Genomic DNA, 25019 nt, shown 5'->3' on the forward strand with positions numbered 1-25019 from the left:
TTTAAAAGCGATTCTTTTTCATTGTGAAAACACGCAGCGGTAGTTGACCCCTGTACAATGTGGGTTTGAACTGTGTGGGTCCATATATGCGGGTTTTTTTTTTTTTTTTCAGTATTGCATGGGTTTACTGATACACAGATTAATTGAAGAAAATCTACATGTAGGTGGACTCATGCAGTTCAAACCCGTGTTGTTCAAAGGTCAGTTGTACATGATCCATGATTGGTTGAATCTGTAGATGCAGGTGCGGGGGGCTGGACTAAGGGACTTGAGAGTCTGCAGATTGTGGTATCTCTGTGGGTCCTGGAATCATTCCCTCAAGGATACCAAGAGATGACTGTATAATCATTTTTAAAACAAAAGTCCAGTCACGTGGTTGAAAAGTAGAAAGGGGGCACGCTGACCAGCCTGTTTGTAAACCCGGCCCCCCTGCCCCTGCACTGTCCGCAGCCCGTGGGCAAGCTCAGCCGGCTCTGGTTGGAACCGCTCGAATTCTCGGTGGCGCTCCTCTCCGTGAACACATTTTGAAACTAGTGCCTTTAAATAGGTTCAAGACTGCGTCTAGTCAGGATTAAGAAGCCAGAGTAATCTGAGCAACAAAAGTTTAAAGAATTTTTAACTACAACAAGAGATTATAGAGGAATGAGGGATTGGCCACAAAGAGGAAACGCGACAAATTCAAGGCGTAGCCAATGTCAGGAGCAGCTGAGATGCAGGCTTGATTGGCCAGGACAGATCAGCGCATGGCAGAGAAGCCACGCTGGTGGAATTTTCTTGAAGTCAGCCTTCTGGAACGCGCCAGAAATCTGCCCTCTGTGGTGCCGGGGAACGCAGTTCACAGGGAGGAGTCTCACCAGAGACAGTTTACTGCAAACCTGCCTCCAGGAGTTCCAGGGCAAGCTGCCGGGCGCCGCGGGCAGCTGTACCCCCAGGAGCCTGCCCGGCTGTGGGACCAGGGCCAGGCGGCAGACTCTCCCCCTGCGGTGTCTCCCCAGCACCCTCCACTGAGACGCTTCGCACCCTGCCAGTTCACCCTTCAGAAGGCTCAGATCTGTTTTCATGGAGCCTGCAAGAAGGGTGGACCGGGGCTGAGGCGGTGACATGGTAATAGCGAGCACAGTGACTTAGAAATATGAACGCTGACACCATCCTCAGTGAAACATTCCCTGAGGGCGCGTCTGCGTACAGTGGACGGTAGAGCCCAGTGTTAGTCATTTCAGCGGGATTCTTACCACTTCTGCTGTCTTTCTTGACTGAGAATTGACTGAAAAATATTTTCTTCACTTTTAGTGTCACTCATATAGACACACCTAGAGTGCAGTGAGCAGAAGAGAAGTGCCTTTTGTGTAAAATTGTTAGTTCAGGAGAAACTGCAGAGGCAGGAACAGCAGATTCGGAATATACGGGGGAAACAGAGTTGTCTAAATATCCTCTTTCTACCTTCAGATACGGTGTATATCCCATCAATTCCACCTACCTAAAGGCCTCGCAAGGCCTCCTGTTGCACCAGAGTGAACTGGCTTCTTTCTGTTTGTGCAGAACTGTCATCCTAGGGTCATCCCTCACCATTCCCTTCCCTCCTTTCTTGTGTTGGATCATGTCTTTTTTGGTCCAAAATCTTCCTCTTTCTGGATGTTTTCTGGGGCAGTTTTCAGAACAGCGTTCTGAGAAGTGTTACAGGGGAGATCATTTGTTTTGAGACTTTGTATAGCTGAAAATATCTATTCTGTCCTGATATTTGGGCAGCATTTTGGCCGGTTAAACTACTCCCCATTGCACCCCCTTCAGAGTACATCACTCGTCTTCCACTGGAGCTGGGCAGCCTTCCTCAGCTGGGCAGGGGAGTTGTTACCTACGTGCAGCAAGAGTCTGGGAACTCACCTGTTTCCTAAGACTTTGTCCATCTGTTGTTCTGCACTTAGTTCATCCTTCACCCTCCTTCCATGGCTGCCTTATTCTACCAACTCCAAGCCTTTGGGCAGGTTCCTAACGGTGTGTCTTCGCTTCCCTTGCTGCTAAATTAGGAGCATCTTTTAGACCTTGGGTAAAGGACCTGTTCTTAAACAAGACCCAGAAAGCATTGACTGTGAAAAATTATTCTTCAAGTTGTTCATCACCTTAAGAAAAAAAAAGTATCAAGTCTTCCAAAGGTTTACCAAGAATTTACTAAAGGCCTGCACCTCACTATGAGGAGGGCAGTGAGCTCAATTAAAAATGAGACTTGAACTGAACGTGTATCTCATGAAAGAGGAGCCACATGTGACCACGGACCTGTGAAGCGATATTCAGCACCTGGGTGGTGAGGGAAGACCGGTCACAACCACACCAGAGACCACACTTCACTCACTGCCTGGCAGGATTAGGAAGTGGGACAGAGACCAATGTCGTAGAGTTCGCGGGTCCACACAGTCCCCTTACCCGTACCAGATGAGGCTGAAAACTGCTCCAGCTACTGGGCAGAATAATTGAGTATTAGCTCATACTTTGGAAAAGAATTTAGCTTAATTCTACTCCCAGAGGTACACCCAAGAGAAATTCTTTAGCATATTACAAAAGGAGACACACACAAGAGTACCTAGCAGTACTGTTCACAATACCCCGAACCTGGAGCCACAGCCCAGGGGCCCATCAACAGGAAAGTGGCATGTTATACAGCCAAAAAGACCCAAACAAAGCTGCTGTGATAGACGAATGACTCAGCAATATAACAGCAAATGAAAACAGCCCCAGAAGGTTACAGACAGCATGAAACACTTTTATAAAATCGAAAACTTTAAAAGGGAAACTTGAATACAGGATTTGGTTTAACAGTTACTTCAGATGAGGAAGCAGGGGAATGAACCAATGGGGAGGATAATTTGGTTAGAAGCAGGTTATTGTCGAGGTTTTGTTTTGGGTGGTGGATGTGTGGGGTCCTTGTTACATTATTGAAAATAACTGGATAATTAAATACAGGGAAAAATAAGCTTAAAGGGCGGGGTTCCCCAGGTGAAATAGAGACCCTTACTCCCATGCCCTTAGTGCTTTGGTTGTGTGCTTCGCTTGTTTTTTAAGAAGCACTGAACCATTGAACAAATACTTTGCAGTTGAAAGTCATAGAACATATGTTGCTCCAAAGTTAACAATCAAAATGTTCTAGATGGGATTCATGTATCTATAAGTATCATATACTTTGTAGAGTATTTAGTGCATAAATATTTCTAGCTATTTCTGTTCTTTCATAGAAATTTTACATTTTTTTCCCTTTCTTAGGACAAAGTTAAACTATAATCCTCCAAAAGATGATGGATCAACCTATAAGATTGAACTTGAAGGGATATCGGTAATGGTTATGAGAGAGATCCTGGATTACATCTTCAGTGGGCAGGTATGCTGAGACCCAGAGGAAGGAGGGCTGAGTAGACCCTCAGGCTCAGGGTGAGGGTCTCCTCCATCCACGCTGTGGCCGAGCAGCCCCGTCCCCTCCATCTTCACCGCAGACTTGACTTGCGTCTCCTGCTGCACGTGGCACCTGAGTGCCTTCTTCCGGGGTCTGCCCTTGAAAGAAAAGCAGGCTGGTTTACCCAGATCCCAGGCTGTTTCTCCCATCCTGAGCGCCACCGTCCAGTCTGAGCCGTGTGCACGTGGGATCCCCGCTCACTGCCATCTTCTGGTGTCTAAACCCTCTTGCCCTGGACCCACACTCTCGGGGAACTCGGTCTGTCTCCATGGCACGGACCCAGGAACCTCTGTGGGCGGTGGGGATTATTCTCTACAGGTAAAGACTTCAAGACTCAGGTGATGGGCACCTGCATTGTCTTCTCGATGCCTCGGTCCTGTCCCGCCTCATTCTTTCCTGCTCACTCCCCTTTACTCTCTGTACCCTTACATTTCTGGGGATTTCACAAAACCCAAGGAAGGAAGTGGTCAGTGGCTAGGGATCCTTCCCTTTTCTTTTCCCTCCGCTGACCGCCCCCCCCCCCCCGGTACCCCGCTCTTCATGTGGCTTAAAGGGGCGCATGAAGACTCAGCGATCTGGGTTTGAATTAGGGGGGTGCTGATGCACTTGATGCCTGGTTCCTGGAGTGCGTTTTCTCTCTGCTCCTCTGAAGGGCGCGTGTCCTGCTCTCTCTCCTTCCTTCTCCTCAGTCTTCTTCTGACTTTTCTCCTGTGAAGTCTCTGTCTCCTGCATAAGTATTCTGAGTGCAGTGCTTGCTTTTCTCTCAACGTTCGTTCTGTTCAGAATCACACTCGGTGACTGTCATCCTCTTTGAAGCTTTCTATCTCATTTCATGATGTTACCACTTTCTCTTTTCTCTAAACACTGGGTGGTGAGTGTGTGGAAGTAAGGTTATGTGTGTGATTATTTAAAATAAATGCACTTAAATCCATTTGGGGACAGCCCTTAAAATACTGGTGATGCTGTGTAGCATCACAAAACCAGACATAGGACCCAACTCTTACCTAACGTGTAAAATCAATTCAGCGACAGTTATGAGAGGTTAGAAGCCAGTTAGAGCATGTCCATGTTCAGGCTTGCATTTGAAACTTGAAACCTTACTTACCTGTGGTACCAAACGTGTGCATCTCGAATCATGGTAAAATGTTTCTTGCTACACTTCAGTGTGAGATCCCTCCTTCACGTTTCCTTGTGGAGGATAAGCACCCATTCCTTGGGAGACTCTGGACTGTTTGTGATCATGGCAGTATTTTAGGGGCCTGTGTCTTTATGTTGCCTCACCGTAGCATAGAGAAACTGTGAAGGGGGTGGAGGGAGATGCATCAATCAGAAAACTGAAGAAAATTAAGGAAAAGTAAATGTTTGCAATGGAACTTTGGGGGGATTTATTCCAAAAGGTAGCTTTGAGGCCAGATGGTATCTTTCATACCGAGTGCGGTGTTTGGGGTCCAGAAGGCAGCCCCTCAGGCAGTGTGGCTCTCCCTCTCTTCAGCGGGGCCACATGGTATCTTTCATATACCATTTGGCACAAGGAGGGACCCTAATTTATTTGGAGGAAAGATTTTCATTAGTTGAAGTGTTTGCATTTATAGAAATCCCTTTCTGTTTACTGTAGAATTGCAGAACTTGCCACTTCCTGATAAGCATTTCAGTCATGTTAGGTTTTCCTCAGAGTTGAGCGTGAGCACCATGGACAGTTCACGCAGAAGGGCTGTTGGTGGTTCGTGTGGGTAAAGCGAGGCAAGGACTGGGAGAAGCTGACCAGCCACGCAGGGTCTGTGTCGTCCCCAGGTGCCCTGGGCCCTCTGTCCGCTCTTGAAAGCAAAGCGGAGCCGTGTGAAATCTGCCAATCCCCAGTCTGGAGGTCTTTGACCTCCAGAAGGGGAGCTCCCGTGGTCTGGCCTGCTAGATGAGTGGTGTGGGCTCTAGATGAACCCCTCAGATGTAAACTGCCTGTGCTGGCCCCGCAGATCCGGCTGAGCGAGGACACCATCCAGGACGTGGTGCAGGCGGCCGACCTGCTGCTGCTGACGGACCTCAAGGCGCTGTGCTGCGCCTTCCTGGAGGGCTGCATCGCCGCCGAGAACTGCATCGGCATCCGGGACTTCGCGCTGCACTACTGCCTGCACCACGTGCACTACCTGGCCACCGAGTACCTGGAGACCCACTTCCGGGACGTCAGCGGCTCCGAGGAGTTCCTCGAGCTGAGCCCCCAGAAGCTCAAGGAGGTGATCTCCCTCGAGAAGCTGAACGTCGGCAACGAGAGATACGTGTTCGAGGCGGTCATCCGCTGGATCGCGCACGACACAGAGTTAAGAAAGGTGCCTCGGCATGCTCTGACTCGGACGTTCCACCTGCTCGTTCTGTTTGTGTATTCTTCACCCCAGTGTTACATGTTTTATCTTTCTCCTCCAACTTGACAAACGTGCAGAGTTGTGATCTAAACCATGACCTGTAAAACATCTTCCCATAGGCTCTCTAAAGTGGTTGGTTTTTTTCTGATCCGTCTACCAGAGTGAGTGTAACTCATCATATAGCAATGAAAATATTAACACTTAAGAGTGACTTGACATCCTTCGCATGTTGTTTTTAATGGGAAATGTGTTAGAGGATATCAGGTTTGAGACCGTTAACACATTCAGGGAGGGTGCCTTAGCCTTTACATCACAGGGCTTTGAATCTCATGTGTATGTTCTAGAGGCTAGCTCCAAAATAAATATATAACACTTTGGAGAGGCTTTCAGAATGCATAATTGCGTTGTTAATTGTTCTTAGTAACCCTTGATTTACGTGTTGACGATTAGCTTGTATTTTTAAATTCTGTAGGTCCATAAGCTGTGTCCACGTGGAAACCGCATTCTTAGTCTCCGCTCAGTTGCTACAGTCAGTGTTCTGTTTTCCACGTGGGTGGGTGGGTAGCTTAGGAAAGAGGAAAGAAGAGTTTCCAACTTGCCAACACCACTGAACTAGCTTCTCTCTGACCCTCTTCTTGCCTTAAAGCCATGAGGATGCCAAAGGTGGAGTGGCTGCTGGGAAAGAAAAGGCGGTTCTTCATCCTTTGGTTAATGCCAGCTTGACGCTGTAAGGACTGCGGGCCTTCATTGCTCAGGGTGTAGGAGAGTGTACCTTAAAATGATGATTCCAAAGCCCAGAAAAACTGGTCACCTTACATATGTAGAGTGCTCTAGTCATTTGGTTCAAATTTAATGATTGAGCATGAAAGGCATACAATTCATATTATACATGTTAGGTCATTTTTAGTAGTTATTCCCAAAGAAATGATGACATAGTTGTCACGATTTTTGTTTTTGAAACTTGGGCTTTTTCAGATTTTCCTTACAATTTTAATGTTGGTACATTTTCATTATCTAGTTGACATATTGTATCAAGCTCTTCCGGTAACTATTATTTGTATAAATGGGATACACTCATAGCACACCCAAGTTAGTGAGGTAAAGCAAATCGTGGCAGAGTTCTTGTAGGTTCTCCTGTTGCGGTGGGAGCCCTGTAGGGTGTGGTGGAAGCTTCTTGAGACTTGCAGTGGCCCAGCAGATATGAATCTGAAGTGACGATGTTTTAAGTTAAACTCTTGTTTATCAAGGCCAGAGGAAGTAGAAAGGAAAGGGGCCGCCTCACACATTCAAGCAGCACTGGCCCTTACTCCTTGCCTGTTGATCATCTCACCTGTCAACAACTGTAGTTTTCTATGAGCCGAAAAATGTGCCTTCTAAATGCATACTCTCCCTTTCTCCTCCCCGTGCTTCCGCCCTGCTCTGCAGGTCCACATGAAGGATGTCATGTCAGCGCTGTGGGTTTCAGGGTTGGACTCGAGCTACTTACGGGAGCAGATGCTCAACGAGCCCTTGGTCCGCGAGATCGTCAAGGAATGCAGCAACATCCCCCTCAGCCAGCCGCAGCAGGGGGAGGCCATGCTGGCCAGCTTCAAGCCCCGCGGCTACTCGGAGTGCATCGTGACCGTGGGTGGAGAGGAGAGAGTGTAAGTGTGGCCGTGAGCTGTGGTCTGAGTAAGGGAAGAGAGATTGCCGTGTGCACAAGAACTCAGAACAGTTCTCAGTATCTAAAGCCTAAATAGCGATCGATTTTTGTTGTTGTTGTTAAATGTTTGAAACATTCTTGAGAGCAGTAAAACTCGTCGTGGTTATTCTAAGCAGAATATAAACATATTAACTGATCGTCTGCCTCCTCTTAGTTCGCGGAAGCCAACGGCAGCGATGCGATGTATGTGCCCCCTTTACGACCCCAATCGGCAGCTGTGGATCGAACTGGCCCCTCTGAGCATGCCGAGAATCAACCACGGGGTCCTATCAGCAGGTACCGTGCCCTCATCTGCTTCACTTAAACACAAGATCAAGTGAGATGCAATTTCAGTGTTGTGCAGGATGACTCAGAACCTTTTAAAGATATTGCCCCTCTATGGGGACATGTTTAGCGTGGCTCTAGCTGTCAAGATTGTGTTAAGAAGAGTGTCTTCTGACCAGTCCTTACTGTTCCCAAGTCTTAAATACGTAGCTGTTTTTAAGACATCAGTAGCGGAGCATTTTTATTGGATGACTTAATTGCTAGAAGAGCAGGACCGAGTGACTCTTAGCACCCACTGGCCGGATGATCATATCTGAGATGCAGATTTCCTTGAGCCATGCTAGTGCCCCATTTTGGAGAGTCCGGCACTCTAGAGTCACAGCAGGTAACACACATCCAAAGTAAAAGTGTCATGTAAGAGCAGGCATTTCATAGGAGACTTGAGAAAATATTACCTAAATTAGTTCTGGCTTAAAGTTACTTTACTATAGAAACTATGTTTTAATTAACCTTTGCAAGTTTGGAACATTATTGGAAATTCTCACTACCTTGCTGACTTCATCTCACAGGTGCCATTTCACTTCGTTCTAACTATTGTCAGCAGTCTTCCTGGAACTCTTCTTTCATAGTCTCTGTTTGCCCACTAACATTACGTTAACATTTTTAAGCTCTTCTACACTGTACTATATTGTAGATATGGCTAAAGCTGTGGAATAGAAATGAAATCATAGGTTCCACAATTACTGATGTTTTCGTTACTAGTCAGCCAAATGGAGTGGTGTAGGCAACAGAACGTGGATCTGATTTCTCTGCTCTTTTTCTCAGACTTACCTTCCTTAAATTCTCCTCCCATAATGTGTATAGTTGTGCATAATTTTCGCACATGCACACCTACCACAAAGGTCCCTGTATCACTAACTTTCAGGTTTCCTGGAGGGGTGGTTGTCTCAGAAACATGAAACAGTGAGGAGAGGAGTTGTCTCCAGTCACATTGACCAAAGTTGTGACATGACTGAGTAGTTCCTGTGTGTCCAGCCTATTGCATGTTTCTTCTTTTCCTGCCTTCTTTCAAAAAAAACTTGATTGGCTTTTTTTGTCATTCAATTTTTTCCCTCTCTACCAGATTAGAAGTTATATTCTATGTCTGTGTCCTTTTGAAAGTTACATTAGCATCCTCAGCCTGTATTGTTAAAAAAGTCTAGAGTTAATCAGTACATTTATATGCTATTTTTCATGTTCCACAGTTTTACAGTATTAAAATACATGGTTATTTACAAGTAAATGTTTACATGTATATGTATTCTGTTAATCTATGTTATATACATACCTAGGTATGTATTCTACCTAGTAGAATACATAGGTAGTAGTCATTTAGATTTATCCACATATTTACCAACTTCTTTGTTTTTTCCCTCTTACTCCTCAAACTTTCCATCTGGGATCATTTTCCTTCTCTCTGAAGTTCATCCTTCTGAATTTCCTTTAACGTGGGTCTAATGATGGCAGACTCTAAGATCTGTCTAAAGATGTCATTATTTTGCCTTCATCCTTAAAGGATATGTTTGCTGGGTATAGAATCTTAGGTTGGCCTCTATGATTGTTCAGCACACTGAAGATATTTTTCTGCTGGCCTCTGTTATTCCTAGTTGTTAAGTCAGTTGTCAGATATAAAACTCTGTCTTTTCTCTGGACTATATTTAAGGTGGTTTTTTTTTTTGATTTTTTTTTTTTTTGGTCTTTTTTCCCCTGTCATTTCAGTATTAGGTGAACATTTTATTTGAAATTTTACCGTATTTGGGGATTGTTGGGCATCTTGACTCTGAAGGTTGGCCTTTCATCAAATCTGGAAAATTTTTATTTATTATGTCTTCAAATGTTGTCCTTGCTCATTCTCCTCTGTCCCTCTGCTTTTGGAAGTCAGATTAAACACGGCTAGACCTTTTACTCCATCCCCTGCCTCCTGCCTTCTTTTTGTTTTGTTTTCTTTGTGATGAATCTGCCATTAAATCCATCCATTGAATGTTTTATTCAATCTATTTAATCTTTTTTTCCCTCTAGAATTTTCTTTTTTTCAAACCTGCTATGTCACTTCTACCGTCCCTTCATATAGAGTTATCTTTAAATAACATAGTGAGCATTTTTGTTTTGTCATCTCTCATTACTCTAACATTTGAAATTTGCAGTCTTTTTCTAGGTTACTTCCTATTGTCTGTTTCTACTGCTTCATCTTTGTAGAGTCTAGTTCCTTTGTTTACCTGAGTATCTTTGGCTGGGTGCTGATCATTTTATTAAAAATCATTTGTAGGAAAACTTTAATGATTTAAAATCTTGGAATGTTAGATTCTAAAACTTAGATAAAGGTACTGTCTTCCATAGAAGTTTTGCATTTGTTTCTGCCAGTTGCCTAAAAACACTAATTTGTAATTACTGTAAATCAAATTCAAATTTTGAGATTTCTTAGATAAGCAAGGAGATTTAAACTTGGCTTCTCATTCTGGTTGGCCTGCGTCCTGAGGGTTAGAACTTCGGAGAGGCTTTCCTGCCAGAAACCACACTCTCTGTGGGCCTGGGATTTAGATGTCTACCTTCTTCATGCCCTCACAGCCATTAAGAGAAAGCTTGCGTTTTTCCCACGTTGCTAATGCCCTCAGAGCAAAATGGTTTCCATGCATGGTAACCTCTCCAGCCTACATTTCCCTTCCGTTTTAGCATAGTATCTCTTTGGCTGCTTCTCCTCTAAGAAACCTATTTTATTTTAAAATACGGGCTGGGGAACAGAACAGACAAACTGAGGTAACTTAGAGTCACTTGATGACTGGGTGGGCTGGTGTTGGTTTTCCTTTTAAGCCACAGGGAAGTGGGAATCTGCTCAGAGATTCTGAGTGAAGTGAAATGGTTGGAGTGACTGACAGATTAACTGTGTCATCAAGGATTGAGTGAAGTGTGACAAAGATCTCCAATCGCTTGTCATCAAAGAAGGTGTCTCCACGTACTGTCTCTGCCTTCACAGCATTTGCATTTGCCTGGGGGTGGGTATTGAAAACTTACGCTTCAACTTCCTTGTGTGTCTCCTTTGATTTTTTCAGAAGGGTTTTTGTTTGTATTTGGGGGCCAAGATGAAAACAAGCAGACCCTGAGCTCAGGAGAAAAGTACGACCCAGATACAAATACGTGGACCGCACTGCCACCGATGAACGAGGTGAACAAAGCCTTGCTTTTTATTGTTTGGTGTTTCTTTTTACCCCTATTAGCACTTTTGTTTGCTTCTGCCTTTGACGTAATGACAGAGACAGCGGCCCTGCCAAGATGCCCACCTGATGTGCTCGTTCCCTCCACCCCGCCTCCTGGGAACATGCTTGCTTCAGCCCTTTGCCAGGTACCCACGTGGCACACTGCCCGCCTCCTCCTCAGCGAGGCCTCCCCACTGGCCCTCAGCTCCCCTTTCACCTCCCTTGCTTTCTGTTTCTTCATACCACATCAGCCCTCCTCACACACTCAGTTCAGTCGCTCAGTCGTGTCCGACTCTTTGCAACCCCATGAATTGCAGCACGCCAGGCCTCCCTGTCCGTCACCAACTCCTGGAGTCTACTCAAACTCATGCCCATCGAGTCGGTGATGCCATCCAGCCATCTCATCCTCTGTCGTCCCCTCCTCCTCCTGCCCCCAATCCCTCCCAGCATCAGGGTCTTTTCCAGTGGGTCAACTCTTCACATGAGGTGGCCAAAGTATTGGAGTTTCAGCTTCAGCATCAGTCCTTCCAATGAACACCCAGGACTGATCTCCTTTAGGATGGACTGGTTGGACCTCCTTGCAGTCCAAGGGACTCTCAAGAGTCTTCTCCAACACCATAGTTCAAAAGCATCAATTTTTCAGCACTCAGCTTTCCTCACAGTCCAACTCTCACATCCATACATGACCACTGGAAAAACCATAGCCTTGACCAGACAGACCTTTGTTGGCAAAGTAATGTCTCTGCTTTTTAACATCTGTCTAGGTTGGTCATAACTTCCCTTCCAAGGAGTAAGCATCTTCTAATTTCATGGCTGCAATCACCGTCTGCAGTGATTTTGGAGCCCAAAAAAATAAAGTCTGACACTGTTTCCACTGTTTCCCCATCTATTTGCCATGAAGTGATGGGACCAGATGCCATGATCTTAGCACTAGGCCTTTTTAAATTGTTCGCACAGACTTTTGGATGGCAGGGGCTTCTGTCTCAGTGGTCAGTGCTGTGAGTGGGTGCGTGTCACACCGCGGGCAGCCTTCATGCAGGCCCGTACCCCACCCCTCCCCGCCACGGGCAAGCCTGTTGCTGGGGCTCTTACACAATTTCACATGTCAGCTGGGAGCCACTACTGCCCACTGCTGAACAAGAATCATTGTATGGAACCAGGCGGTAATTGTTCTTTTTCTTGTCATGAGCTGACGAGCGAAAGGTAAGTATTTTGCCAGTGAATCCACCTCGTGTGAAATTCCCTTGTTCCAGGAAATTCCTGGACTTGGGTTCTCTGTCTCTCGTGATAGAAAAGTGAGCTTCTGGGGAAAGCAGAACTGTTGGAGAGACACAGTTCTGAGTCTGGTATTTCTTTGCAGGAATGGAATAATATCTGTCATTTGTATTAAATTTATGATTATCAGCTTTCAATATGATAGTCGGCCTTTTGTCTACAAAACTCTTTATTGTTTTTCAGGCAAGACATAATTTTGGAATTGTGGAGATAGATGGCATGCTATACGTTTTAGGAGGAGAAGATGGTGAAAAAGAGCTAATTTCAATGGAATGTTATGATATTTATTCTAAAACCTGGACAAAGCAACCTGATTTGACCATGGTTAGAAAGGTGAGAACTGTACCTTGTGATAACTAATTCACACACTGGATTTTAAAGTTACTATTTCCTCATTTCCCACGGATGCCTTCTAATGCAATTGATAGTGTTAAAGCATTAACATTACAGAAGTCTGTCTTTGCTGGTAGCTTCTTGCCTTCACTATTGCCAGTCACATACCAAGCTGGGGAGCTGTGTGAGAGAGTTCACGGGGGCAGTGGGCTCTGGGCAGCTCTGCTGTGTCTGCGGCCCTCACCTGATAAATACTCCGTGATGGCACTAACCTAGGCGTAATCAGATCTCCCAAACCTGCTTTCTTAATCATCGTGATCGCTTGGGAGGAAACGTTAACCCATTGATCCAGAGGTAAAGAACTGCCATTGGTTTCTGAGAAGAATGAAAACAGAGGGCTCCCATTAGCTGTTCAGGGCCTGTATTTCTGTTGCCTGGTGGAGACGGGCATTTCATCAGCAGGCCAGAGCCTTTCTAGCGCCCTGGGTATTTCACACCTTGGTGCTGGGACTCACTGGTAACACAATCGCTCACTGTGTGTGCTCTTCCAGCTGACTTAATCTGGGGCAGGAGTTGAGTGACATCTTGCTCTGTGGACTCTGCATCTTGGACTCTTCAAAGAGTGGTGAAAGAAGAGAGCCTGGAAAGCTTTAAAAGCAAGGCTTGGGTGCTTATCTCACTTAGTGGAGTAGGTTAGGTGGAGCTAATCCTTCCCTGAGGATGGTATGTGTATTACCCATGCTCTTCCCATTTTTGAAAGCCTCTGTTGTAATATGGGAAGGCACCAGACTCCTACCGTCAGACCCTTTTCCAAACATCTCCCAGGGTTCCAGCCAAGCTGGTGTTGACTCAGCCAACTTTTAATGATAAATGTTGCCTCCCCCACTGTTGCTTCCTCGTTTCAGATTGGCTGCTATGCAGCTATGAAAAAGAAAATCTATGCCATGGGTGGAGGGTCCTATGGGAAACTCTTCGAGTCTGTGGAATGCTATGACCCCCGGACCCAGCAGTGGACCGCCATCTGTCCCCTGAAAGAGAGAAGGTGAGAGAACGGGGATGCAGAGCCCCGTTCGCCTGGCTTTCGCTTCTCCCTTCTTTTGAACGGATCTTCTATTTGACTTGCCATTTGGTTCATATAACACTAAATGAATAATCCACTCCCTGAAAAAGGAAAACTCACGTATTTGTGAAGCACTGAATGTCGCAGAGCTAAAACAAGCAAAAGAGGAATTAGGGAATCAAGTCCTGAGATATATTGTTGAATCCAATGCTTAGTATGTATGCATTATGTGGCCTTTCAGGTTTGGAGCAGTGGCCTGTGGAGTCGCCATGGAACTGTATGTATTTGGGGGAGTCAGAAGTCGCGAGGACATCCAGGGGGGCGAGATGGTAACTTGCAAGTCGGAGTTCTACCACGATGAGTTTAAAAGGTATTTATGAATGGTTTCGTGTGGCTTCTGCAACTTTCTCTTTATGCTTTCAAAGGCATGTCTTAGCTTCATTTAGTTTTGCTTTCAAATTATTCCACTGAACTCATATATTTATATCTAATGCATACTGGATATTTATTTAGTGACTTCAGAAGTCTTGGTAACTCATAGGAAAGCCAGAGAAAAATGTTTCTGAAGTGTAGAGCAGACCTTGACACTTCTGATAGCTTTTAGGAGAAAGTTTAAACTCCTTAACTCATGGCCTTTTGTGATATGACCTGTGTGTATTCTTTCTGCTCCTGTTCCACCCAGGGGCTTCACTTGAGTCCCACTGGGTGACATTTTCCCTCCAAAACATGGTATCATTGTCTTAGCTCCGTGCTTTCGTACTTTTCCTTTTGCCTAAAACTTCCCTTCTCACGTTTATCCAGTTAACTTGGCTTCTTCAGAACTCAGCTTAATGATCACCACCGAGAGAAGGCCTTCTCGTGTCTCCCAGTCTGAGTTAGGCTCCTCAGTCTGTGATCCCATGCCTGTCTTTTTCAGATTGTGACTGTGAGCTGAAGCTCCTTCAGGGCGGGTTCCAGCTCAGCTTTGGGTCCTAGCTTCTGGCCTCACACCTGGCCTGTATCAGACACTCAGTAAATGTGGTATCAGAGATTCTTAAATCATCTGACGGGCTGCCACACATGTGAGGTGGAGTGGGCAGCATCCGTCCAGTCCCCCTCACTTCGCTCCTCTCACACGTTCTATTATAACCACTGAACAGCGTTTTTCTTGCAGAAAATTATGTTCAGATCCTATAGGGAAGTTGCTGTGCTAATCTTGTAATAGCATTTTGATCGTGTTGCCAGAAGGGGGTGCCAGAATATAATGTTTAATCTCATATTATTTTAGGGTAAACAGTGCACAGTTGCCAAGATTTTAGAAATATGTATGTTCTTTATTAATGTATTTTAATTTTATGATGTTTGCATAGCCTATTTGTTTGTTTTTTTCCCTTCAGTTACTGGGGGCAGACAATCTTATGAAAGTCTACTAGACAAAGTGTGAGAGCAATTTGAGAATGCTTGCTACTATGGTCGGGACAGGGGCAGAATTTCAAAGACTTTTCTACACCTCTCTTCCATATGTGTTACAATGAGGGCTGACTGTTCACAATACAAAGTAGTATATGAATTTCCTTTCCAAATGAATCTCAAAATAGTTGCCCCCCCAGAAAAAAAAAAAAAAAAAGTTGCCCAAGTTCATTAACAAGCAGGGGTTAGTATATTTGGTTTCTGATAAAATATTGATATAAGCCTTTCTCATAATGACTGGATTACTGTTTGGATAATGTGAGCTAGAGAGCTGTATCTCACTTGCTGGGGTAATCAAGGTTGCTTATGGTTTTACCATTTTCTGTTCCTGTTTTGATTGTATAGGACTTGAAGCTGGCTGTGAAGTTTTCAGTCTGCCTTGATATGCCATCATCATTAGAACCTTTAGATTTCTCTCAGGTTGTCTCCTATTTACGGAGTATTTAGTAATAAGAATATCGGGCTTCCCAGTTGGCTCAGATGGTAGTGTCTGCCTGCCATGTGGGAGACATGGGTTCGATCCCTGGATTGCGAAGATCCCCTGGAGAAGGAAATGGCAACCCACTCCAGTATTCTTGCCTGGAAAATTCCATGGATGGAGGAGCCTGGTAGGCTCCAGTCCATGGGGTCACAAAGAGTTGGACACGACTGAGCGATTTCACTTTCACTTTTCACTTTCAATAAGAGTATTACTTGCTTTCATTCGTAATTGTTAAACATGACTGTTACTTTTTCATTGCTATTTAAAGTACTTCCCAATAAAATTCACTTATCTGTAGTTTGCTTATATTCAAGTTCTTCAGTGTTTGTTCACAAATAGAATGAAGAAAGCTTGATTTCTGTTGTCAATATACAGGACTCTTGTTTAGATAAAGCTAAACACAAACATGTAACACTAAGTGCCATATATTACCTCATTTAACACATTTAATCTTCAAAACAGCCCTCTGAAATACAAGTACTCTTTTCATTCCTGTCTTGCATATGAGGAAATCAAAACACAGAGAGGTTGAGTCATGTGCCCCAAAACACACAGGCAGCGTGTGGCAGAGCTGGCATTTGAACTCGGGCATTCTGGCCTCAGAGACCACCAGTTCAGCTACCACACAGTAGTGCCTTAAAAACTTAGTCTTTCCCATGAAAACCTATAGAAGGGGGAAAACATCTATGAGTAGTTTCTTTCTTTATAGCTCAGATGTTCCCAAGTGTGTGGTATTTGCATACTTTGGAAGCTGCTGCCAAATGAGCAACCTGCCTTAGATTGAAGACCATTTATTGTTTTTAAGTAATCTCTTGTCTTTCCTGTCTTTGTTCTCTATTTTTAGGTTAAAAGTTTCCTGGAAAAATGCCACATCTTACTATTTTCTGTGTTTCTGACTAAAAGCAAAACTGTTTGAAGGAAAGCAAAATAAAAAACAAAAAAATTGCCCTTATTTATACCGAGTGACAGTAACAACTTCATATCCAGAAAGACAAATGTATCCACTTCTGTTATTTGCATTCCTACTTCTGGTACTGTACTAGACTAGTACTGTCATCCTCCCAGTGGTCTATATTTCTTTAAAAGTCATCTTTGATTCTCTCTTACGCTTCACATCTCATGAGTTGCCAAATCTTATTTTTTTAAACTCTGTAGTGTTTTTCACACACAGCCACCTTTATTTCTATGCCACGACTCCAGCGAGTTCACTGTCATACGTGCGGTGTCCTTAGCCTTCTAACCAGTCTCTCTAATACATTTCACCTGCTTGTGCTTTTGAAAGACTAATCTGCCTTTGGTCATTCCATTCATATGGAGGTTCTTCCTAGTTACCCCTTGCTTACCAAGTAAAGACATTAGTATTTAGCCTCCTCCTCGGGGCACTCTGTGATCTGAGGCTGAGAAGTGTTTGGCCGTTTCCACTCTCTTCTGGAGTGCGGCTCACTTCTTACGGCCATCCTGTGTCTTACTGCCTCTGTGCATTTGGTCAGCCCACGTGCCCTCCCCTTCACGTTTTTAACAGATAAATCATGTTAACTCTTCTCTGAAGTCAAGACCTGTCAGCTTCATCTTTTGATGAACGTATACTTGGATAGACATCTCTGACCACTGGCCACATCCCCATATGGTTCTCTGACGTGCGGGTCAGGGACCATTATGGGAGCAAGAGTTAAGTGGAAGTCACCGGAACGTTCCTCCCCTGCCAAGGTAGAGAACTGCATCCTGAGGAACGTGCAGACCTCAGTGCCACCATCAAAGACTCGAAAGTGCGAGGGTGGTGCCCCATCACATCCCCACTTAATTCACTTAGAACAAGTAGAAGAGTCAGCTGCAGTTTGGAAAATAGCCGTCAGCTTTCCATAAACTTAAACAGGTGGTTAGGTGGTCACCGACCGAATGATTAACTAGCAGGAGGAGTTAACTGCTAACCTGTGAGAGGAGACGCTGATGAAAACAGAAATAGCCAAGAAACAAGTGCAGTGGCAGCCTTTAGGACCAAGGGAAAGTGTCCCAGGAAGGAACAAACTTGGAAGTTTGCTCCCCACCCTGCAGGGCTGGGATTCACCTCTGTGGGGGAGGGGGTGCAGTGGCCCAGGATTCGGCAGAGCCCTGGGACGCCGGGGCCAGAGCTGGTGCGCCGGAAGCTGCTTGCTGGCTAGCAGAGCACCTCCGCACAGGTGAGCTCCTCCGGGTCCCCTGCACACTGGAGACCGCAGAGCAGACCACCAACACCAGGGGAGAAGCCCTTTACTCCCCAAGCCTTGCAATCCCTCCAGTGCCCTCTGTTGACAAAGCTTAGCATTGCACTTACCTTCTCAGAGAGCCTGCACATCAGTGTTCATTTTCTCCATTGTGTATTGTTTCATTGGTTTCTCCTCTTGTCTATCTTATTTCCTTCCTTTTACTTACCCTGGGTTTATTTTGTTTTTCCTTTTCTACCTTCCTTAGGTCGCATGTTAGATTTTTAAAATTTCTCTGCCGCAGTCTCCTATCTTTCCATCATAAGCCTGTTTTCCTTTTTTGCTTACTGAGCATCGTTGTGCTAGCTGTGTCCACATCCCTGCCTGGTAGATAATCCCATCATCTGAGTCATCAGAGTTGGCCTCTGTTAATTGTTTAGTCCCCCTAGAAGGGGTTCTTATTTATCTGGCTCTTTTGTTGAGTAATTCTTAATTATGTCCGGGCTTTGTGAGCAGGACACTATTGAGGACCTGAGATCTCTTCTGGCACTCCAAAGAGGTGCTCCTAGCATTTTGCAGGCAGTGGGCATGCTCAGACTTGCTGAGCCTCAGGTGCAAGCATCCGTGGGTCCAGTGCCCATAAGACGTGAGGTCAGCGATCACCCATTTTCACTTTACAGGGAGAGCTCTTAGATTTTTCCCTTTTTCTATTTATTAGAGGCAGCTCAGAGGCAGGGGCCAAGGTGTATTCCCAGTCCCACAAACTGCTTGATACCAATCAGCTTTCAGATATTAGAGGAATCGGATCTTCGCTTTATAGCAGCTTGGCCTCTGAGTTCCATGATCTTGGACAACATTCTGCTGCTACATTTCTTGGGATTCAAAATAGGGAATGTGCCACTCTGTAATAGTCTGGAGAGAGTGTGCATTGGGAAAAACAAAGCGCTGCTTGTAGTGAAGTAATCTTCTGTGCTCTGGTAGTGAGTGGAGGCCTGGACATTGGTGGTGCTAAAGGGCTTACATACATTTCCTCTAACTGAGGTCTGCTCTGACCTGGCTATGCCTTTAGCTATGAAAGGGAATTGATCAAATTTACTTAAGTGAACATTATTATATAGCAGAGTCTAGTTTGTGTTGTTTTAAAGCAAAAAAAACAAAAAGCTTTTATTTGGGAATAATTTTAGACCTGTAGAAAAGTAGCAAAAATAGAGTTCCCTTAAGCCATTCACCCAGCTTCTCCTACTGTTAACATCTTACACGCTGTAGTATTCACTTTGGTACAATATTATTAAGTAAACTGCAGGCTTTATTTGAATTTCACCCGTTCATCCACTAATATCTTTTACCCTTGAAGGTTATTGGATGGTTTTTTCTAGGATGTCTCTCCATCTGGGTCTGTCTGATGATGTCCCATGATGAGGCTGAGGTTCTGCGTTTGGGGTAGGGACCCCTCATAAGTGCTTCCGGGCCCTTCTCTGCCCGGTGGCAGGGGGAGAGATGCTTGGTCCCATTACTGGTGATGCTGATCTTGATGACTTGGTTAAGTGCCATCTGTGGGGTTTCCCCACTGTAAAGTCACTGCTTCTCCCTTTGTAATTCATGAATATCTTGGAAGAGATAATTTGAGAATATGCAAATATACTATTTCTCCTTAAATTGTCACCACTAATTGAGCAACCTCGATGGACTGGCGTCACGGAAGTTAGAACCATGGTGTTTGCCTCCTGGTGATTTTTCTGCTTCCCTCATTCCTTCTCCCTTTGTTAGCTGGAATTCTTTTTTTTTTTAGCTGGAATTCTGTAAAGAACACCTGTCCCTTCCTATTTTTTTTTTTTTTTTAATGGATTGAGCCATTTATTTATATCAGTATGGACTCATGGATGTTTATTTTATTCTCTGAGTTACCTATCCAGGACTGTCATTTCCTGTGTGGCTCCAGTTGCTCCAGCTGTGGCCGTCAGGAGCTGCATGTCGGCTGTGTCCTCTGACACACCTCATCCTTTTTGAAATGCTTCCTCCACAGCAGCACAAGATGGTCCAGGCTCATCTTGTGTTTTCTGTCTCAGCTGTGGAATCAGCCACTTCTTCATGGAGCCCTGGCTCCTTTTCGTGGTTATTAAATTGATTTTCAGCAGAAGAGCCAAGGCAATTTAGCAGGGAAAGAAATGTCTTTTTAGCAAATGATGCTGGGAAAACTAGCTATCTCTATGCCTAGATATAAGGATAAAAAGGACTTGACTCTTATACCGCACACCATATACCAATGGTAACTTGAAATGTATCATAATACCTAAATGTTAATACTGAAACAAGAAAAACTTCCAGAAATTTTAATTTAAAAAACTTTTGCAACTTTTAAATAGGCAAAGATTTTCTAGAAGGACATAGGAAGCATGAACTATAAAAAGGGAAAAAAAATGATAAACTGGAATTCACCAAACTTAAAAAACTGCTGTTCTCAAAAGCCCCCATTAAGATAATGAAAAGACACTCTACATGCTGGGGAAAAGGATCTGTGATGTACATATCCAACAAAGGACTTGTAACCGTAAAATAAAAAAGAATCTTAACATTCAGTAAGACAGAAAACCCAGTTTGAAAAATGAACAGATCTTTGAGCAGACATTTCACCAAAGTAGATACACAAAGTGTCCGGTAAGCACACACAGAGATGCTCAGCATCATTAAAGTGAAAAAAGACCGACAGTACCAAGAGCAGGCAGAAATGACCAGCAGCTGGAATTTTCACACGTTGCTCATTGACATGCAGAAGGACACAGCACCCTGGAAAACAGTGGGCATTTTCTTATCAAAGGAAATATACCTTTAACCGTATAAACAAGCAATTCCGTAGCATAAGCCCACAAAAGAGCTTTGCCCTCTAATGTCCAAAATAGCTTCACTCACAATAGCCAGACACGGGAAAGTTAGTTAACCCCACAGTCGTGTCCAACTCTGCGATTCCATGAACTGCAGCCTGTCCCGCTCCTCTGTCCATGGAATTTTCCAGGCAAGAATACTGGAATGGCTTGCCATTTCCTTCTCCAGGGGATCTTCCGGACCAGGGGATCAAACCCAGGTCTCCCACATTGCAGGCAGACTCTTTACCAGCTGAACCACAAGGGAAGGTTGACATTAGAGGCTGCCCAAATGAACCTAAACAGGTCAATGGTTGACAAATTCTGCTACACCGTGTAGGGCTGCTGCTGCTGCTGCTGCTAAATCGCTTCAGTCATGTCCGACTCTGTGCGACCCCACAGACAGCCGCCCACCAGGCTCCCCCGTCCCTGGGATTCTCCAGGCAAGAATACTGGAGTGGTTTGCCATTTTCTTCTCCAATCCATGTAGGGCAGTCCTACTTAAAATAACAAGAAATGAGATAATGATGAAACCACAGCATGGGTGACTCTCAGAAGCACTGTGCTGAGGGACAGAAGCACACTGGATAGTGCAGTCTCTGTGATTCAATACATGCCACCTTCCGGAACAGACACGACTCAGTCTTCAGTGACAGGAGGGAGATGAGCATTTCCCCAAGATAGGGGTGTGGGGGTCGTGCCTCCTCCTGTTGGCGGCGCCCCGAGCTGTGTCATCTCAGCCTGCCCGGATGTCATGGGTCACCCTCTTGGCCTCCTTCATCCTCTCCCTCTGTTTTCAGGTGGATCTATCTTAATGACCAGAATTTATGCATCCCGGCCAGTTCCTCTTTCGTGTATGGAGCCGTCCCCATAGGTGCCAGTATCTACGTCATCGGAGATCTCGATACGGGTCAGCATGTTAAGAGTGATCTCATGGGAGCCCTTTCCCGGGGGTGGGGATGGGGGGAGGGGTCGGGGGTCCCGGGCTCCCCAGGGGGGTGTGTCACCTCCGCTTGTTCTCCCGGGGCGCAGGCACCAACTACGACTACGTGCGCGAGTTCAAAAGGAGCACGGGAACCTGGCACCACACCAAGCCCCTGCTGCCCTCCGACCTGCGCCGCACGGGGTGCGCAGCCCTGCGCATCGCCAACTGCAAGCTGTTCCGCCTGCAGCTGCAGCAGGGCCTCTTCCGCATCCGCGTGCACTCGCCGTGACGCGTGGCCGCGGGACGCGCCGCTCCTGACCTCGCGCCGGACGCCACGCTCCGCGAGGGGACAGACGGCGGGGCCCCTCGCCCCGCGCCGGCCTCCGTGCGGTAACGCGGGTGGTTTTCTAACGCTTCGAAGCCTGGGCTTCAGCTCTAGTTCCGGAGAACACGTAAACTGAAAAAAAAACTACCAAGGTGGGGAATCCGTTTCTCCTGTAGGTGTGTCCCTAGACCAACCGGGGCTAGGCAGTGTCCGAGGAAAAGGGAAGTGGGAATCGTGTAAAATATGGAAGTTAAAACCCTAAGGTGCATTTTCCCGGAGGGGATCTCATGTGTGACTAACCGCTGTGTTCAAGTACCTGGCTTTGGTTGGGGGAAAAAAAAAATCCGTATATGCAAATCAACATATCCAAACATACCAGGATTGCTTTTCCACTGCACTTGGAAGGAGATATTATGCCTAACTCTGCCCAACCATTTAAGGGTTTGTGCCTAAAAATGTTAGTTTGGACTCAATGCCAGTTAGTCTCCACTTAACAGTGTACTAGTTCTCTACCCTAAGAATCTTTTTTGAACTAAATTATGATGAATCGAAACTAAGATAAAATTTCTCTTGTATGACATTCTATCTTAGTAATCTAAAGGGTCAGTAAATTAAGGAGTCAGGTGGCAGCCCTCCTGTGACTTTAAAGGAAGTTGTAGCTTCTGTGTTAATTCAGATGAAGATGCGTCATGCTGTCATGTCTGGGGTTGAGAAGGACCTCCTGCAGTGCCATTCTTCCTTTCCAACTAAGCAGAACCATTTTATAAATCTGAGGACATTAGTGAGTAGGAGATTTTATAAAAGAAGGACCCGAGTCGGACAAATAATAAAGGTCTGCTATGACCAAAAAAAAAAAAAAAGAAGTCCAGAGAAAATACATAGGGATCAAAAACTTAAAAAAAAAAAATCTGCCTGAAAGCACACAAAGTCTTGTTTACTACTGTCTAGGGTTTGAAAATGTCTTAGAACGCGAATTCATGTTAAGAATCTAGCCTTTGTAGCAGAATTTTCTCAATGCCGTTCACTAGTACGAGTTTCTGACAAATTACATAGCAAGTAAAGTTTGGCTGGTAGAATAAACTACCTCAACTTAATTTCATTCTGTTCATAGTAGAGCAAATTAATCCTTTCCTCTCTCATCTCCATGTCAACCCACATTGACCCCTCTTCCCATGGGGGAAAAAAGTCTGTCTTTAGTGGCACTTAACCTTGTAAGATACTTTGTTTTCCATTTGGATTATGCCACTTTCATGTGAAACCAGGGACTTCAAAGTGCTTGATGACTTTATCATTTGAAATTTATGCAATATCAGATTTCTAATCAATATAGAGGTCTTTATTTCTAATTGTTTTCTACAGCTTTTTTTCCCCTCCCTCTTAGTATATGGCTATAAGAAGCAGCATTTAGTCTTAAATATTAACAAATGTATAAATGTATCCTTTGGTTATAAATTTGAGAATAGGAATTTCTTCTGGAAACTTCCTGCCTAGAATGTTCATATGCTTTTCACATGCATATGAAACATCACTTGTGTTCTTCCACGCAGGGACAGTAGAAGGGGGACCTATGTGCATTTTTTTTTTCTTCTACTTGTTAGAAGTCAATCCAATGCTAGAAAAGGTCGCTGAGCAGCCTTGCCTGTGGGGATTCTGAAGAATGCTATGTGTGCACATTCGCTCTCCATCCTGGCAGAAGACATGGGTCACAGAGGCACGGGGTTTTTATCTTCTCTGTCAGAGGCACTAGGCCATTCACATAGCAGATCTTACCTGTACGTCGAAGCCAGCCTCTTTGCTTTGTACCATGTACCACTCAACTGTTGTCTGCACGCTTTCCCCAGGATGTCTTGGATGTCTTTTAATCAAGGCAAACTACATGGCCACTGCAAAGAAAGAAAACTTTCTTTGTAAAACTAGATGTTAATTTTATGGGAAAGAAACTGCCGAAAGAGTGGGTTTTCTTTGGTAAAATGCCCCATACAGAACAGAACCCAGAAGACACCACTGAGGTACATTAAAGTGGTAACCGATGTCCTGTTAAAGCCGTGACAGTCAGCAATTCTCTTTTCTTTAATTTCTGAAGTTTAAAGTTATTTCCAGGCTACGCCAGGCCTCTCCAAGGAGACAGTTCATTGTTCAGGAGTGAATGAATCCCTATTGCAATACTATCAGTGCCTGCATGACTTGGTCAATTCATTTTATAAAAGTTTTTTTATTATTATTATTTAGTTCGTTGACACTGTAGCTGCAGAAGTTAGGTAATGTTTTCTAAAAGTAAATTTGCCACATAATATGGGATGCAATAACCAACAAAAGCTGCTAAGTGCCAAACTGTTATTTTGTTATATATAAATATAAAAATATTACATTGAAGTGTTGGGATGTATTTAATTTTATTATGTTCCAAAATTAATCATGATTTTCTTGTAAATCACAGTTATGTTAGTATTGTGAAGTAAATTTGAACTCATTTCATGCAGGTTTGTGTTTTAACCATCCACTTACGCCTTGAAACATCCTTTCTTGGTAAATTTTTGATACTTCTTTTAACAGAAGGCACTTTTACCAGATACATGCTGAAATTAGTGGCTAAAGGTCTTAAAATTTTAAATACAATATCTTGGGGGGAAGTGCAATTTATTTTCATTATCCAGGTTGTCTCAGGTTAGAGTAAGTGAATATTGAAAGGATTTCTTCTAGGCTACAGTCTAAAGTAGGTTTGTTTGTTTCTTTGTTTAATACATCCAAACACTGTTTGTTTGTTTTTTTTCAAAGATTTAAGTGTTTAATTTAAAATGAAGTTTTTAATTTTTTGTGATAGTGCTTATATCCTGTGAGACATAAAAATGTGTGTGAGAGGGGGAGAGAGAGAGAGAGTGTTTGTGTGTGTGTGTGTGTGTGTGATGTGATTTGGTAAGTCTGTTTATATATGTTTACTTTTGGAATTGTCATTCCAAACTACATATATTATTGTCTCCTGGTGCTTCAGAGAAATTCTTGAGCCTGTGGCCCTTCAGCTTATACTACTGTGTTAAACTCATGTTGAGTGAATATATTGATGTATTTGTAGTTTGTACTAAGTTTTACTTGGCATTTGCATTTCTTTTCTTTAGCATAGTAAAAACAGTGCTTACCAACTCATAG

At 44.3% G+C, this 25019-nt stretch overlaps 1 protein-coding gene across 3 annotated transcripts in view; it reads left to right on the top strand.

Moving 5' to 3' along the window:
• Positions 1-24248, top strand: part of GAN (gigaxonin) — a 45858-nt gene extending 21610 nt beyond the window's left edge. For 2 of the 3 annotated variants that reach the window (XM_043898136.1, XM_043898137.1), the window contains 10 exons: positions 3253-3367; positions 5410-5760; positions 7219-7436; positions 7650-7771; positions 10846-10958; positions 12448-12597; positions 13503-13639; positions 13899-14027; positions 21426-21535; positions 21658-24248. In XM_043898136.1, coding sequence (XP_043754071.1) covers positions 3253-3367; positions 5410-5760; positions 7219-7436; positions 7650-7771; positions 10846-10958; positions 12448-12597; positions 13503-13639; positions 13899-14027; positions 21426-21535; positions 21658-21839 — 1627 coding nt within the window. In that variant the 3' untranslated portion in view covers positions 21840-24248. The remainder of the gene's footprint in view (positions 1-3252; positions 3368-5409; positions 5761-7218; positions 7437-7649; positions 7772-10845; positions 10959-12447; positions 12598-13502; positions 13640-13898; positions 14028-21425; positions 21536-21657) is intronic. The other variant, XM_043898138.1, reaches the window with a different exon arrangement.
• Positions 24249-25019: the final 771 nt, after the last annotated feature.

Source organism: Cervus elaphus, chromosome 4 (assembly GCF_910594005.1).
Source record: "Cervus elaphus chromosome 4, mCerEla1.1, whole genome shotgun sequence".
Taxonomy (NCBI): Eukaryota; Metazoa; Chordata; class Mammalia; order Artiodactyla; family Cervidae; genus Cervus; species Cervus elaphus.